Below are 12,904 nucleotides of genomic sequence, written 5' to 3'. Positions count from 1 at the left end.
ACAATGAAATCCCATGTTTTTTGGGGAATCAAATATGGGTAACATTAACCAATCAACCACTCCACTAAACCAATCTCTGAGTACTATAATAATTATGAGAATTTTTCTAACGAACGTTTGACAGACAGGCACAACTCATTAAGCACTAACCAGCAAAATTAACGACAAATTATTTTATGGACTTAATTTAGTGCTAATTTTGAGGACCTTGCTTATTGTGCCTCTAGGCTCTAACCAAGAGTTATTCTTGGGGTTTGAACGAATAGGTGATTAGTCTCTCTTTTTTCTCCTTTTTACCCTTTACCCTTGCTATGCGGTTTTCCTAATTCCCATTTCACGTGATCCTTAGCCTTGGCGTGATACCTGACAGTGCGTGGTGTCGCTTTTGGAAAAACAATTTCACCAAGAAGACTAGTAAAACAAGTTGATTCCTGATTTAACTTATCTTGAAATTTCAGCTCTATATAGCTCCTATGGTAGCTTTTAGCCATTATTCTAAGGCAATTTGGCAACGCATAGCTAAGTACTATAATACAATCATGATGCATAAAATGTTTCATAATGAACATAACCCTCGTAACTAGTACATAATACTAATAACTTCAAGAAATGAGCACCAACCAAGGGAAGGAGGATGCTGCATCTATACATGATTAATATCTTACACCAAATTACAAAGGAAAATATAGACAAATACGTTAACAGAACAAAAGGGCAACATCCAAAATAAAAATTGATGGAAGAAAAGAATTGTCACCCCCACGTGCCATGAAAAGCAGAATGGTATCATATGAGCAAAGGACCTCACGTGCAAGGGATCCAAGGACCAAAAATTTAACAGTGTACAGGACCCTTTTTTCATGATAGAATACAACAAGTTCTAGAGTTTGTGTGGATGGTGCGGCAGTCAAAGGTCAAAAGATCCAGAAGTGCCCAGAGATGATGAGGTTAGATTAGAATGACAAAGTGTGGGTCAGCGGGTGAGCCGCACGAGGGGATCTATCTGCAGAGGCCAGTGCAATTCTACCTCAGCCTCACTTTGCCCTCCTAGTTTAATCCCATAATCACCCCCACATGTCCTATTTTATTTGGCACCCCTTATTTTTAAAGCCTATGTCACGTGCAGAGCCGTTTTCAATCAGCGGAGGATGTATCATATTGGTTTAGCCTCATATAAGCCAACGAAGGTTGATCCAGATGATAAGGGTAGGTCTCATATCCCACAAGGATCAAAGTTTAAATATCATCGTCGATGTGAGGATTTCGTTTGTGGATGATCAGTAAGTACATTTGTCAGCATTTTTTGAGTCATGACACATGTCTTGATTCTAATCAATTTACGGAACTCAACTCATCTCAATTTTTATTCTAAAATAAATAAATAAAAGACAGAAAAGTCTCATATAAGCTCACCCCTTCATCATATAACAGCTGTTGTGAGTGATTGTGAATCAACACTTCCCCTTTCCTCTAAGAGTTAAATCATTGTGACACAAAACAAAACATTCAGGTAAGTCAATTTTACGAGGGATTAGTATCATTTTATTGTCATAAATCTCATGGTCTTCATCATTAGCACAACCACTAATCTTAATTACATTGTCCTGTTGCAACTGATGAAAGGAACTATATCATAATGTTATAACTCATTACATAAAAGTATAAAACTATAAACACTACTGATATGCACATTTTTGTTTGGTGGAGTCTACTAGAGTACACATACATGTGCATATTCATTCAAGTTTTAATTGAAAAATATTTGAGTAGGACCACTTAAAACTAAAAAAAAAAAAGGAAAATCAGGTCAGGTGTAAAATGGTGTGAATTTGTGATTGCAATAATTGTGTCAATAGCATTGTTTCTTACTTTTATAAAGGTCAATGTAGCAACATGTGATTGGTTACTTGATCAAAGCATTTCATGTGGGACAGCACCACCAAAAGAAACAATGTTAAAATTATGTCGGTTGAGTTACGTGATCACCTTTCCGATTTCACGAAACTACCAAAGGCATGTAAAGGATCCTCATTTCTACGGAGCTATCATCATATCCTTAACATGACCCACACTTTCAAATATCTAATTTGGCATTTACACAAAGTGGATCATTGATAGATGCTAAATAAGAGTTGTTTTTGATAAAGAAAATAACTTTAAAAATCATGATTTAGCATGTATTTATGCTTAATTGTTAAGTGTTGTTGTTTTTTTTATTCATGACTTTACAGATATGAAAATGAAGGATTAAAAGCTAAAAAAATGCAGAAAATAGCAAAAATATAAAAAGACTCAGCTCAAAACGCGTTCAGCACGCAATACGCGCCCAACGCGAATACAAACACCCTCGCTAAGTGGGAAAAGGTACCCTAAGCGCGAAAACACGCACGGACGCTAAACGAGAAGAGCAGCGCTAAGTGCAAAAACAGACACCCGCGCTAAGCGAGCAGCGCAGGCTTAGCGCGAGTACGCATACCCAAATTCACTTCAACAACTATAAAAAGGAAGTCAAGCCAAGAAGAAGACACATTGAGTCTCAGAGCACTCTAATACACACTCAAAGCCTAAGAACTCTCCCTTGAGAAATTCTTTCTATCAATGCAAACAGGTGTTTTATTTCCTATTATTCTTTCTTACTTCAATTTCATGTATCATTTATCCTTAAATCATCTTTGAGGGTTAGATGCTCGACAAATTATAATTTCTAATAGAACTAAAAGGAAAGGATATTTTAATAAAATCATTGTTAGACATAGAATGATTGCATTATGCTCATGCATCAAAACAAACATCTAGAATTAAAACTTCATGCATTTTATCTATTAAATCTTTGTAAAGATATTTGAGAGATAGATAGGTAAAACATGTTTGTTATCGTGAGACATCAAGAACAAGTATTCTAATTGATGTGCGTAGGGAAAACTCACCCAATTGATAAAGAAAAATATAAAATAATACATCTTAGACAAATAAGACGTGTTAAGTCCTAACATTCTCATCTCATTGAATTCTTTATTATTTTCATGTTCTTTTATACCTCATCTCATCTTCTATTTTTATAAATTAAAATTATCCAACACAAATAAAAAATAAGTTCCTATAAAAGTCGACACTCAAACTTCCAAGTCTTTACTTAAACATTTTGGTACACCATTAACAATCATGTTCTCTATAAAATTGTCAGAATTCTGATGTATAGTTAGACATCCATATATGACAAACACAACCATTACATGTGACCCATTCAGCAGTCCTTTATTATGCAAAGGTCTTCAATCTCTTCCTCTGTCAAATTGCTATAGGTCCATTCATTCTTCTGCAACTGAAAAGACCTTACCAATTACCATTGGTGGAATTTAAGAGAAACCAATAAAAATTATAACAGATATCTCGTATAGAATTAGGAAATAATCAGTTAGTCTCTCCAAGAACTAACACAAACATGACACAAATATAGTTAGGGATTAGGGAGTGTCCTTGTTAGACTTGACACAGATAAATCGATGAACGTGTAAATTAAGTGGTGTAACACAGACATGTGGAAGAACATGCAACTCAAATGGTTAAGGTGAACGCGAGCGACACTAACAGATGTGAAATCCACAAAACAAAGAAATGGAGTCCCAAGTCTAGGATGTTTCACAATAGCCGCATGACCTGGTACCAATAACAGCATATTTGGTGAGACTACAAGCAATCTAGCAAATATATTTATCTGTGTCTATAACAGGTTATTGGTAAGTGTGAATACAGAGTAAAAGTGCACGCACGTACATATGTCTGCACATATCATGTATGTGTGTATATACATGGTCATTAATTAACTCAATTGGGTTGGGATCAAAATAAAATACTACAGTTGAAGTAAAATCAACAATGATCATACCCAGCTTGCTTCACAAAAACAATGATTTTTTTTTTTTGCCTTGTCATCTTTAAATGCATTATTACTTGTGAAAGAAGAAGAAAAAAGAAAACAGTCTTCCATAAGCTAGTGTTTTTAAAATTGTTATAATCTCGCGTGGAGATTATGTGAAGCCAAACTTTGGCTCTTTTTATCTCGACCAAACAACCAAGAGCATCTGAACAAATCGTCAGTCTTGGTCATATTTTAGTTATGACATTCGAACGGTAAATATTTTGATTAGCAAAACAACTATTTTTTCAGTTATGATGAAAATCTTAGTAAAAGATATTAGACCAATATGAAGTCTCCATAATGTTTAATTTCTTTTACAACAGCAGCACCACTGAATTTGGGCAGGAATATTATTAGGTGCGTGAATAGAAGCACAGATAGTCTTTAAGCATACATATAGCTTTGTCTGTGAAGAGCGGATCAAATTTTAGTTGAAAACCATGCAAAACCATAACAAGATAATAAATAAAACATCACATAATGAACTGATCCATGAACTACATGAATTAAATCAAATCACACAAGTTTCAATTGCATTAATTTCTCAAAAGAAAAAAATTAGAATTAACTTAATGATCCTTATATATTAAATTAGAATTAATTTGTTAAAAGAGCTACATTATGCATGCCAAAAAAAAATTTAATCTTTTCTCCTGTATTATTTTAAAATTATTTTGAAAGTGTTACATATATGTTTTATAATTTTAATTTTATAATCTCTGCTTTTCATTCTACTTAATTAATTTCATATATTTTTTTATCTTTTTTTATTTTTCTTGAAAGGACCAAAAATCAATTTTGAAGAAGCGGATAGAATGTATTGGGAAAACGTAAGGCCCGAGTGAGGATATTGTATTGTGGATAGAAACTGTATTAACCGTTTCTGCTCTGCTTTGTTCTGCCTGCAACTAATAATGGGCACTACATCTACCACCATCAAATTGCTTCCACTTTCTCCTTTGCCAAAACCAACCACTTCATCTTCATGGCTTTCTTGCAAACCAATTTCCCATCCCTTTCCAAATTCTCGTCCGCGAGGTAATGTCGCAGTCTCGGTTTCCTACAACCCCCAAGGCAACTTCGACCTCTCTTTATTTGACGATGATGGTAATTCCTAACACCTATATATACTATCATTCACTCGTTTTCTTTTCCATTTTATTATGATTTTCTCATTCATTTCAACAAGGAAACCTATATATATGTAGGAGATGGTCATCACTCATTTGTTACTCCAGTTATACATGAATCATAATGATGGTTAATATAGACCATTTAAGAGAATAGTGAATTTCTCAGTTAAGCTTCGGATGAATTAAGGATATATTTATAGTTGTATAGTTTCGAGTGTCCTGCTCTATATGTCTATCTTAGAATCATGAAAAAGCATGTAAAGCGATAAAGTATGCTGATAGTAAATATAAATTAAACTCAAGATCACTGCATTGTTAAGTTTACTAAACTACATTTGAGATGTTGTCCATTTTAGCTTTTGTGAGCCTTCCTGATGTTGTTCTTTGAAAAAAAAAAAATCTCAATAGGTTAAGGGAGAGAAGTGTTTATAAACAGCTATTGACCTCAATTCCTAAGCAATGTGAGATTTTTTTTGTGGGATGGAACTACTGTGAATTTGAATTGAAGTTCATCATAAATCCATTTAAAATCAACAATTGATACACTTATTTCTTACTCTACGTAATTTCTCACTGACTTGGGAGGAACCAAATCTGTAAATCTTATTCCTTACCTTAGTCCTAGTAATAACTAGCAGAAATTGTGCTACTACTATATTGTAGTAATGGAATTTATCATACTATACTTGAACAGACTTTGGTTAACAGATGAAACTAAAGCTGCACCTCCTCTGCCCCCAACTGAAGGCCGATTTGAAGTTGTCATTGACAATGACGTTATTAGTCGGCTTGACTTGTCTCCTTTTCAAGCTGCAACAGGCATGAAATCCCCTTTATCTGGTAAGCAAGTTAATATCAAACTTGAAAATTGTTTAGCTAGCCGCTTATGGCATACTAACCTTCATAGTTTACTTGGATGCTGCCTGGTGGAATATTTAATGTTGCAGTAAAACCAAAAGAATTTCTTGACCGCACAATCGGCTTCACCATCAACTATACTAGAGAAGATCCCCGTGATCCTCGAGAATTATCAGAGTATCCTGATATTAGGGTATGGTTTGTGAGACTTGATGCTACTTATCCATGGTTGCCAGTTTTGTTGGATTGGAGAGCTGGAGAACTGGCTCGGTATGCTGCAATGTTGGTTCCACATCAGGTGATGTTAAGAAGTGCATTTTGGGTGTGTCCATGAAAAAAGAGAGAGGGAGCATGGCTTGATGCTAACTCAGTATTTATATGTTATGTTGCAGATGAATATTAAAATGGGAGTTGTCTTCAATCCTGAGGCATTGGAACTGTTTGTTATGAAGAAAGTTTTCATTGTGTATTCCTGGTTGAAGCATCACAACGTTCCCAAGCCAAAATTGAAGGCAAATGATATGGCCAGAATGCTTGGATTTACAATTGGAGATGAACTATATGACTTTATTGATAAGCATCCACTTGATCTTTCGTAAACAGACACCTAAAGAGTACTCTGGATCAGTACCCTAAGAATGAGAATATTTTTTTTCTTGTTTCTTTTGATCCAACATATTGTGAAGTGTATCAGCATTTTAAGAGTAACTAGACATGCAAAGGAGCAGTGAGATTGGAATAGCATGAGTCATAAAGACTAAAAAATAAAAAATGGAGCTAATAATATAATTTTTTGTAACACTACGAAAGAAACATCAAGCTAAGGGTTTGCTTATTGCTAATGCTTGCCAAGAGCTTCATATTCATTATTCAGTAATCACATCAAATGTAGATGCACTCTTTTCGGGATTCATGTTTCTAGTCTCCAAATGTACAACTAATCAATTTACGTACGAATATAAATTTGGAATTGAAGTGTAAACAAAGTGAAGAAATATGTACAGATAATTAACCATTTAGATGCTACGTATTCCACTGTGGATGCAATGGACTGAAGTCATTCTATTCTAATACTATGAAGCCTTTGTAGCAGAAACCTATGAAATTTCTTACTTCAATTTTCTCCTGCGAAGCCGTGATCAATAATAAGCTTCTTTTTTTTAAGTATAGTGATATAGGTTTTACTGACATACTCAGAGAAAAACAGTGCAGGGTTTCTGCAATGGAGGTCTACAACGAAACGGGTTATTGCACTTATTGGACCAAAGGTCATAAATTGAAGATCAACATATAGAGAAATCCATTTTTTGTTGCGACCACAGATATGGACCAGTACGAGTGTTTTTCTTAACTGTAGATATGGGAACGGTACTATAACACCTATCTAGAGTCTAGACCCTATCCATTTTCTTCCCTAATCCCATTATCACAATACCTGCATGAAACGCTCTTAATATGGGAGTCTAATTTTTCATAATGTTCGGACATTAAAAGTTGCACACACTTGCATTCAAATGCTTCGAATTGATGTCAGGTTTAAATGTCTAATTTTATAAGAGTAATAGGGGGCTAACGTGGATGACCATTTTATATAGTTGACTCCAATTTTCTTTGTTGTAACATTGATTATATATCTTTTATTACTAAATCAGTCCTGTTTTGTTTGCCATTTTACTTAAGACGCTTAGAGGCATTCAATGCTCTTTTTCTATGGAGTGGAGCAAATGATTCTAATAAAATTGCTTGGGTTCGGTGGTAAAAAATCTGCCAATCTAAAGAATGTGGTGGATTAAGAGTAAAAAATTTAGAAATATTCAGCCCCAATCTCTTGGCCAATAGAAATGGCATTGTCTTGTTGATTAAAAGTCAGTTTAGTTTAGTACCTCAGAACATAGATATATGAATACATAAATAAGGTGTCTCCCAATAAAGGTGGAAAATCCAAAATATACCTAAATATGGTGACAACATTTGAATAAGTTTCCTGATTGGGCCTCCCCATATAAAGTAAAAAACCTTTATATGCTCTACTGTTTATTATGTAAAGAATAAAATAAAAATTATATAGTAAAAAATTAGATTAATAACATTATTATTTTTAAGTATGTCAATCTCATTTCTCTCTCTTCTGGAAACTCAATCCCCCGGCCCCCCTCCCTTGTTTGGATCTTTTTGCTTTGTCTTCCTTCTTCAAGTCAGAGCCAATATATTTCTCGAGGAAATTTCTACAAAATAATAAAATTCAAATCACAATTTGAGGCTTTTGACGAAAGGAAAAACTAGTATTCAGAAAAAAGGCATTTGTCCTACCTCCTCATGCCATGCAATTGTCATATTTAACACGTACGTGCTATGTATACATAGAAAGGGATGAACTGCAAAAAGAACTAAGCCTATAGCAAAGTCATGCATTCACATGAGCAATAAGCTTTTTGATATGTTAGAATTAGGTCTTATCATGTTCACGTAAATCACATTCATACTAGTCGGTGATCCCACCATATATATGTCAACTTTGCTAGCTGAACAAATAGATTATATCTCTAGGGACAGTTTGTAAAGTAAATGAAAGGAAATCGCTCTAGCTAGTAGACTAATGAACCTTTTGTTGTCTACTTGTCTTGGTTATTTGTTGGGTAAATTGAGATATATTTTTCCATTTCACCGTCTAAGCAATGAGAATCACTACTTAGTCATATGGTAGTAGTCTAAAGAAGACATATGGTCGGTATTTGTCATCTCATCGCTTATGGCCATGCAGTGTTTTGTGTTTCATTCATGTTAGTTGCTAACTTAGGAGCTAAAAAGTTATTGTTCATATAAAAATAAAAAATAAAAAAAAACAGTAGTTATTGCACAAATATTGTGTCTGGAAAGTATGTACATACATGACATGTTAAATTTCAACCACAACCTTAATTTATTACTTTATTTCTTTGTTCTCCGCCGCGAAACAATATTGTCTAGGGAGAGTGCATGGGTCTTGTGTCGGATGGGGGCCCGGTTTAGACAGTGTTTCTCCCATGTGCTATAATGCGATGTGAACAAGTCATGTGAGACTATATGAGGGGGTCACAACATATAGGTATGGGACTGTGAGAAGCCGAAATATAACATTAATAATATATATATATATATATATATATATATATATATGGAGACCAACCATATACTAGTGTATGTATGTATCTAAGTTCTAATAGAAACATGGCACCTTTTGGTTTGACTAGCATTGCAACTGTATGATGTCCCCATATATCCATTTTCTAGCTGCCTCACGTTGATCACCTTTCCTTTATATCCTATTCATGGTTCATAATAATGACTCTGCCCACCATATATAAGATAATTGTGATGACTAAGTTGATAAAATGGATTGTGTGTGTACGTGGAAGAATTATATTGATTGATGAATAAATCGACTTGCGGCCTCCCCACATGAAGAATTTAAGACAACATTTCCCTGTCTCCCCTAACTCTCTTGAAGAAGTGGTAACTGAATTACTGATCTCAAATTATTCCCACGTGCGCTTACTTTGTAGATGTAAAAGATTATATTCAATTATTAAAAAAAAAAGGCTTAATAAGTTGGAATTATGCAGAGTAGCTAAATTCAAATATATCACGCAAGTACGCTTACTTGTAGGTGTGATGTGAAAATAACATTTTAACACTTTGCATTAGGCATTCATATCTCAACTAAATTATTACCAACATGCAAGCCGACGACCTCCCTTGCACATTCAAGATAGTGATGTCAAAACGAGTCATCTGCAAGAAAAGATGTGAAAAGTGAGTTGAGTCAAAGTTTTGTGTGGGGGCTATATATTTTTAGCTCATTATAGTCCATTAGGTTGGGTAAATTTACTCTTTTTTTTATAAAATTATATACATTTTAATTAAAAAATAATATTGAACCAAATAGGTATGGGACCAACAAACAGTGCACGGATTCGACTTGGCCCAACAGTTCGTGTCTTTTTAATCTTATATTTAAGAGCATGTTCTGTACTCATGATCCAGCGTGCAATCGGAATTGGACCATTTTAACTGCTTTATAGCTAGGTTGGGTCTGGTGACTAGCAACTAAATGTCACTTTGCATTTAGTAGTACTATCCCAAATCTTGTGTTAGTGTAATTAATAGAAATCTTTAAAAAATTGTCTCTAATAATTAGATAATAAATTTTCATTAGAAAATGTTTTGTAAAAAAATAAATACATTTTACAAGGACTAAAACATAACAAAAAATCACAAGGATGAAAATAAAATAAAAATTAAATTACAGGAATAAAAAATGTATTTAAATCATTTATTTATTATTAGTAAATGATCAATTTGTATACCGCCATGCCTGTGCATAGATCAACTTGTGCAGAATTGTTTTATCTTAATCAGGACTTGAGTCTTGAACTTGTAACTCTGTTAAATAAATATTTGAAAGAAAAATTTTACTTTCTATAATAATTTTATCTGATTTAAACAGGATTGCCTACAATGAAATGAAATATATTTGTGGTTAAAAAAATGATCAATTGTATATACGTCCAAGAAAAAAGAAACATACATAGTTCAAAACACTGATAGTTTATCCAAGGGACGTGGAAGGGATAAATTAATCAACATCCAGGATAGGATATCAGGGAAACTATGAACAATCAAATAAAACTCATGATCTAGCATTTAACCCCTTAAATAACATAAAACACCAACTGTACAACTACCACAATATGTATAATATGTAAAACGGAATTTCTATATAAATTAATAACAAAAAGTATGATAGAATTGTAGGACTTTGCTAGCTAGGTTTTGTCGTAGGAAATCCGTGTGTAAACAAAGTAATAGCATCACCAAAGCTGGATTGTTTGGTTATGAACAGGCACGTAATCAGAAATCACGTACACGTTTTGGTCTTTATCAAACACAAAATAAAGAGAGACAAAGAAAGGTGGGTACACCTTTCAACTGTTAGGCAGTCCAAATTCTTAGTCTCAAAATTGACGCCTCAATGTCGGATTTTGTTTTCTAAAAGCAATTCAAACTTGCCAAAAAATAATATTTATCTTTTGAAACCCTGTATTTAATTTGAAGCTAGCTCGTTTGTCCTCACGTTAAATTCAATTTACTCTTGTGTCTCGTGGACTACAAAAAAAAAAACGATTGAAGGTTAATTACTAACGTTCACATCTCTCCCATGCATTAAAAATAGGGAAAAACTCGATTGATATTCCAATGCCATTTTAAGATATCCTAAAGTTGAAATTGAAAGATTGTTAAGAGAAGAAAATTCTATATATTATTAATAAATAAGATAAATTATTATTATTAATAATAAGGTATTTGATATATTAAGACGTCTATGTATTATTCATCCTAAAAAGAGTGCGAATAGTCAATGTAAATTGATATAAGTAATTAAAATTTTGATATCAATTCTCTTTTTTTTTCATAGGTGTAAGTTTGAATCTTTCTATTGAATTGTCCAATAGTACTATAGGAGTTGACGTTTTTCTACTTTCTATCACTTTTCACACAAAAGAATAAAGGTGGAAAACTTGTATGAAAATACATGTTTGGAAAATACTGTATAACCTAAGATGTTATAAAAGTTACTGTGCGTTTCACAAATTGGAAAACATATATGCAATGAAGTTCCTAAAGTCAGGTTCCCAAATACCTTAACCTAAGTGGTGGTAATAGTTGCTATGCGTTCCACAAGGTCCCTAACCAATTGGCAATACTAGTTTCTTTCTCATCTTCAATTGTCAATATTGAGAGAGAGATTTCAATCATGCATTTGATGAAGTGTGTGCTCCATGTTCACTTTCACCAAAACAACAGTCCCCGAATTAGAGTGAAGTCCGTTTTGTGCGGTACAGAGGCAAACACCACTCATCCGTGGTCATGGCTACATATATTCTGGAATTCCACAATTTTATTTTGGTGTACTCTGGAATTTCACAATGACCTGTTTATTTTAAACTCAAGATAGAATTGATTTTAATTTTAATAAGACTATATTTTAATCGTTGTATGTAGTTAAAGTATGTGTTTCAATTAATTTAATCATAAATATGTGCATAACGTGACAAATTGATTTCTGACATAAAAGACACATTGGTTTTCAAGAGTCTGTAATACATTTTAGGCTAAATAAATTGTTATAATTCATTTCTCTATTTATTTAGTTAGTTTGTAAAGTGCGTGTTTTGAATTTGTCCTTTTTAAGTTTTTTTTTAACGAATCTAAGATAAAGTTTTGTAATGAATCAGAAGCTAACAAGAAATACTTGCTTCTCTATCTCCTTATGCGTGTCCAAACGGACACCAAATCAAATAGGCAAAAAATTGATTTTAAATTAAATTAGTTTTGATTGAAATTAATTTTAAAAATGATGTAATATTTAGATGCTTTATTTTAAAAGCAAATTAACAATAAAATTTAGAACATCTTCCGGGGAGTGTAATTTAAGCAATCTATTTTAAATTATTTATCTTATATTAATTGGTTCTTACAATACTACGTAATAATTAAGCATTCATATATATTTTATTTCAATGATATAATTTTAAGCAATTGATAAATTATATCCCTTGAATGATCCTTAAATGACAAAAAAATATTTTTTACTCATAAACAATTATTAGAAATATAAACAACAAAAACTTAATTTTAAGTAACCCGACACTTATTAGATTACATTTAATGGTAAAAATATCAAACAATAATGTGTAAAAATAAATTACCTATTAAGTAATGAGCGTGGGAGATGCTTTTAGTATTAAATCTTTTATTAAACTCAAAATATACCTAAACTGTTTCAACTTCTAGACTCAATTTTTTAACTTTAATTTTTTAAATGTGAAACTATATAAACATACTAAAATCAAGTTAATTGATATTCGATGTTATTTTTTTCTTACTAAGTCATATTACTCATTTACATTATTTATTTATTCTCTTGGTGTGTGTTTTTCTGACAAGATATATA

At 32.7% G+C, this 12,904-nt stretch overlaps 1 protein-coding gene across 1 annotated transcript; it reads left to right on the top strand.

The window, feature by feature from the left end:
- The first annotated feature begins 4,761 nt into the window (after nucleotides 1-4,761).
- LOC114392800 (protein CHLORORESPIRATORY REDUCTION 6, chloroplastic-like) lies at nucleotides 4,762-6,819 on the top strand. The gene is made up of 4 exons (XM_028354023.1): nucleotides 4,762-5,026; nucleotides 5,761-5,892; nucleotides 6,000-6,208; nucleotides 6,303-6,819. The coding sequence occupies exons 1-4, from the start codon at nucleotides 4,834-4,836 to the stop codon at nucleotides 6,507-6,509; spliced, it is 741 nt and encodes a 246-aa protein (XP_028209824.1). The 5' UTR covers nucleotides 4,762-4,833; the 3' UTR covers nucleotides 6,510-6,819.
- The last annotated feature ends 6,085 nt before the right edge of the window (nucleotides 6,820-12,904 follow it).

Source organism: Glycine soja, chromosome 17, assembly GCF_004193775.1.
Source record: "Glycine soja cultivar W05 chromosome 17, ASM419377v2, whole genome shotgun sequence".
Lineage (NCBI taxonomy): Eukaryota > Viridiplantae > Streptophyta > Magnoliopsida > Fabales > Fabaceae > Glycine > Glycine soja.
The sequence above is the reverse complement of the archived record's forward strand: the minus strand, read 5'-3'. Positions and strand labels throughout refer to the sequence as shown.

Coding starts and splice junctions, on each gene's coding strand:
- LOC114392800 (XM_028354023.1), top strand. CDS start 4,834: ATGGGCACTACATCTACCACCATCAAATTGCTTCCACTTTCTCCTTTG. Junction 5,893..5,999: donor CATGAAATCCCCTTTATCTG/GTAAGCAAGTTA, acceptor TTAATGTTGCAG/TAAAACCAAAAGAATTTCTT. Junction 6,209..6,302: donor CAATGTTGGTTCCACATCAG/GTGATGTTAAGA, acceptor GTTATGTTGCAG/ATGAATATTAAAATGGGAGT.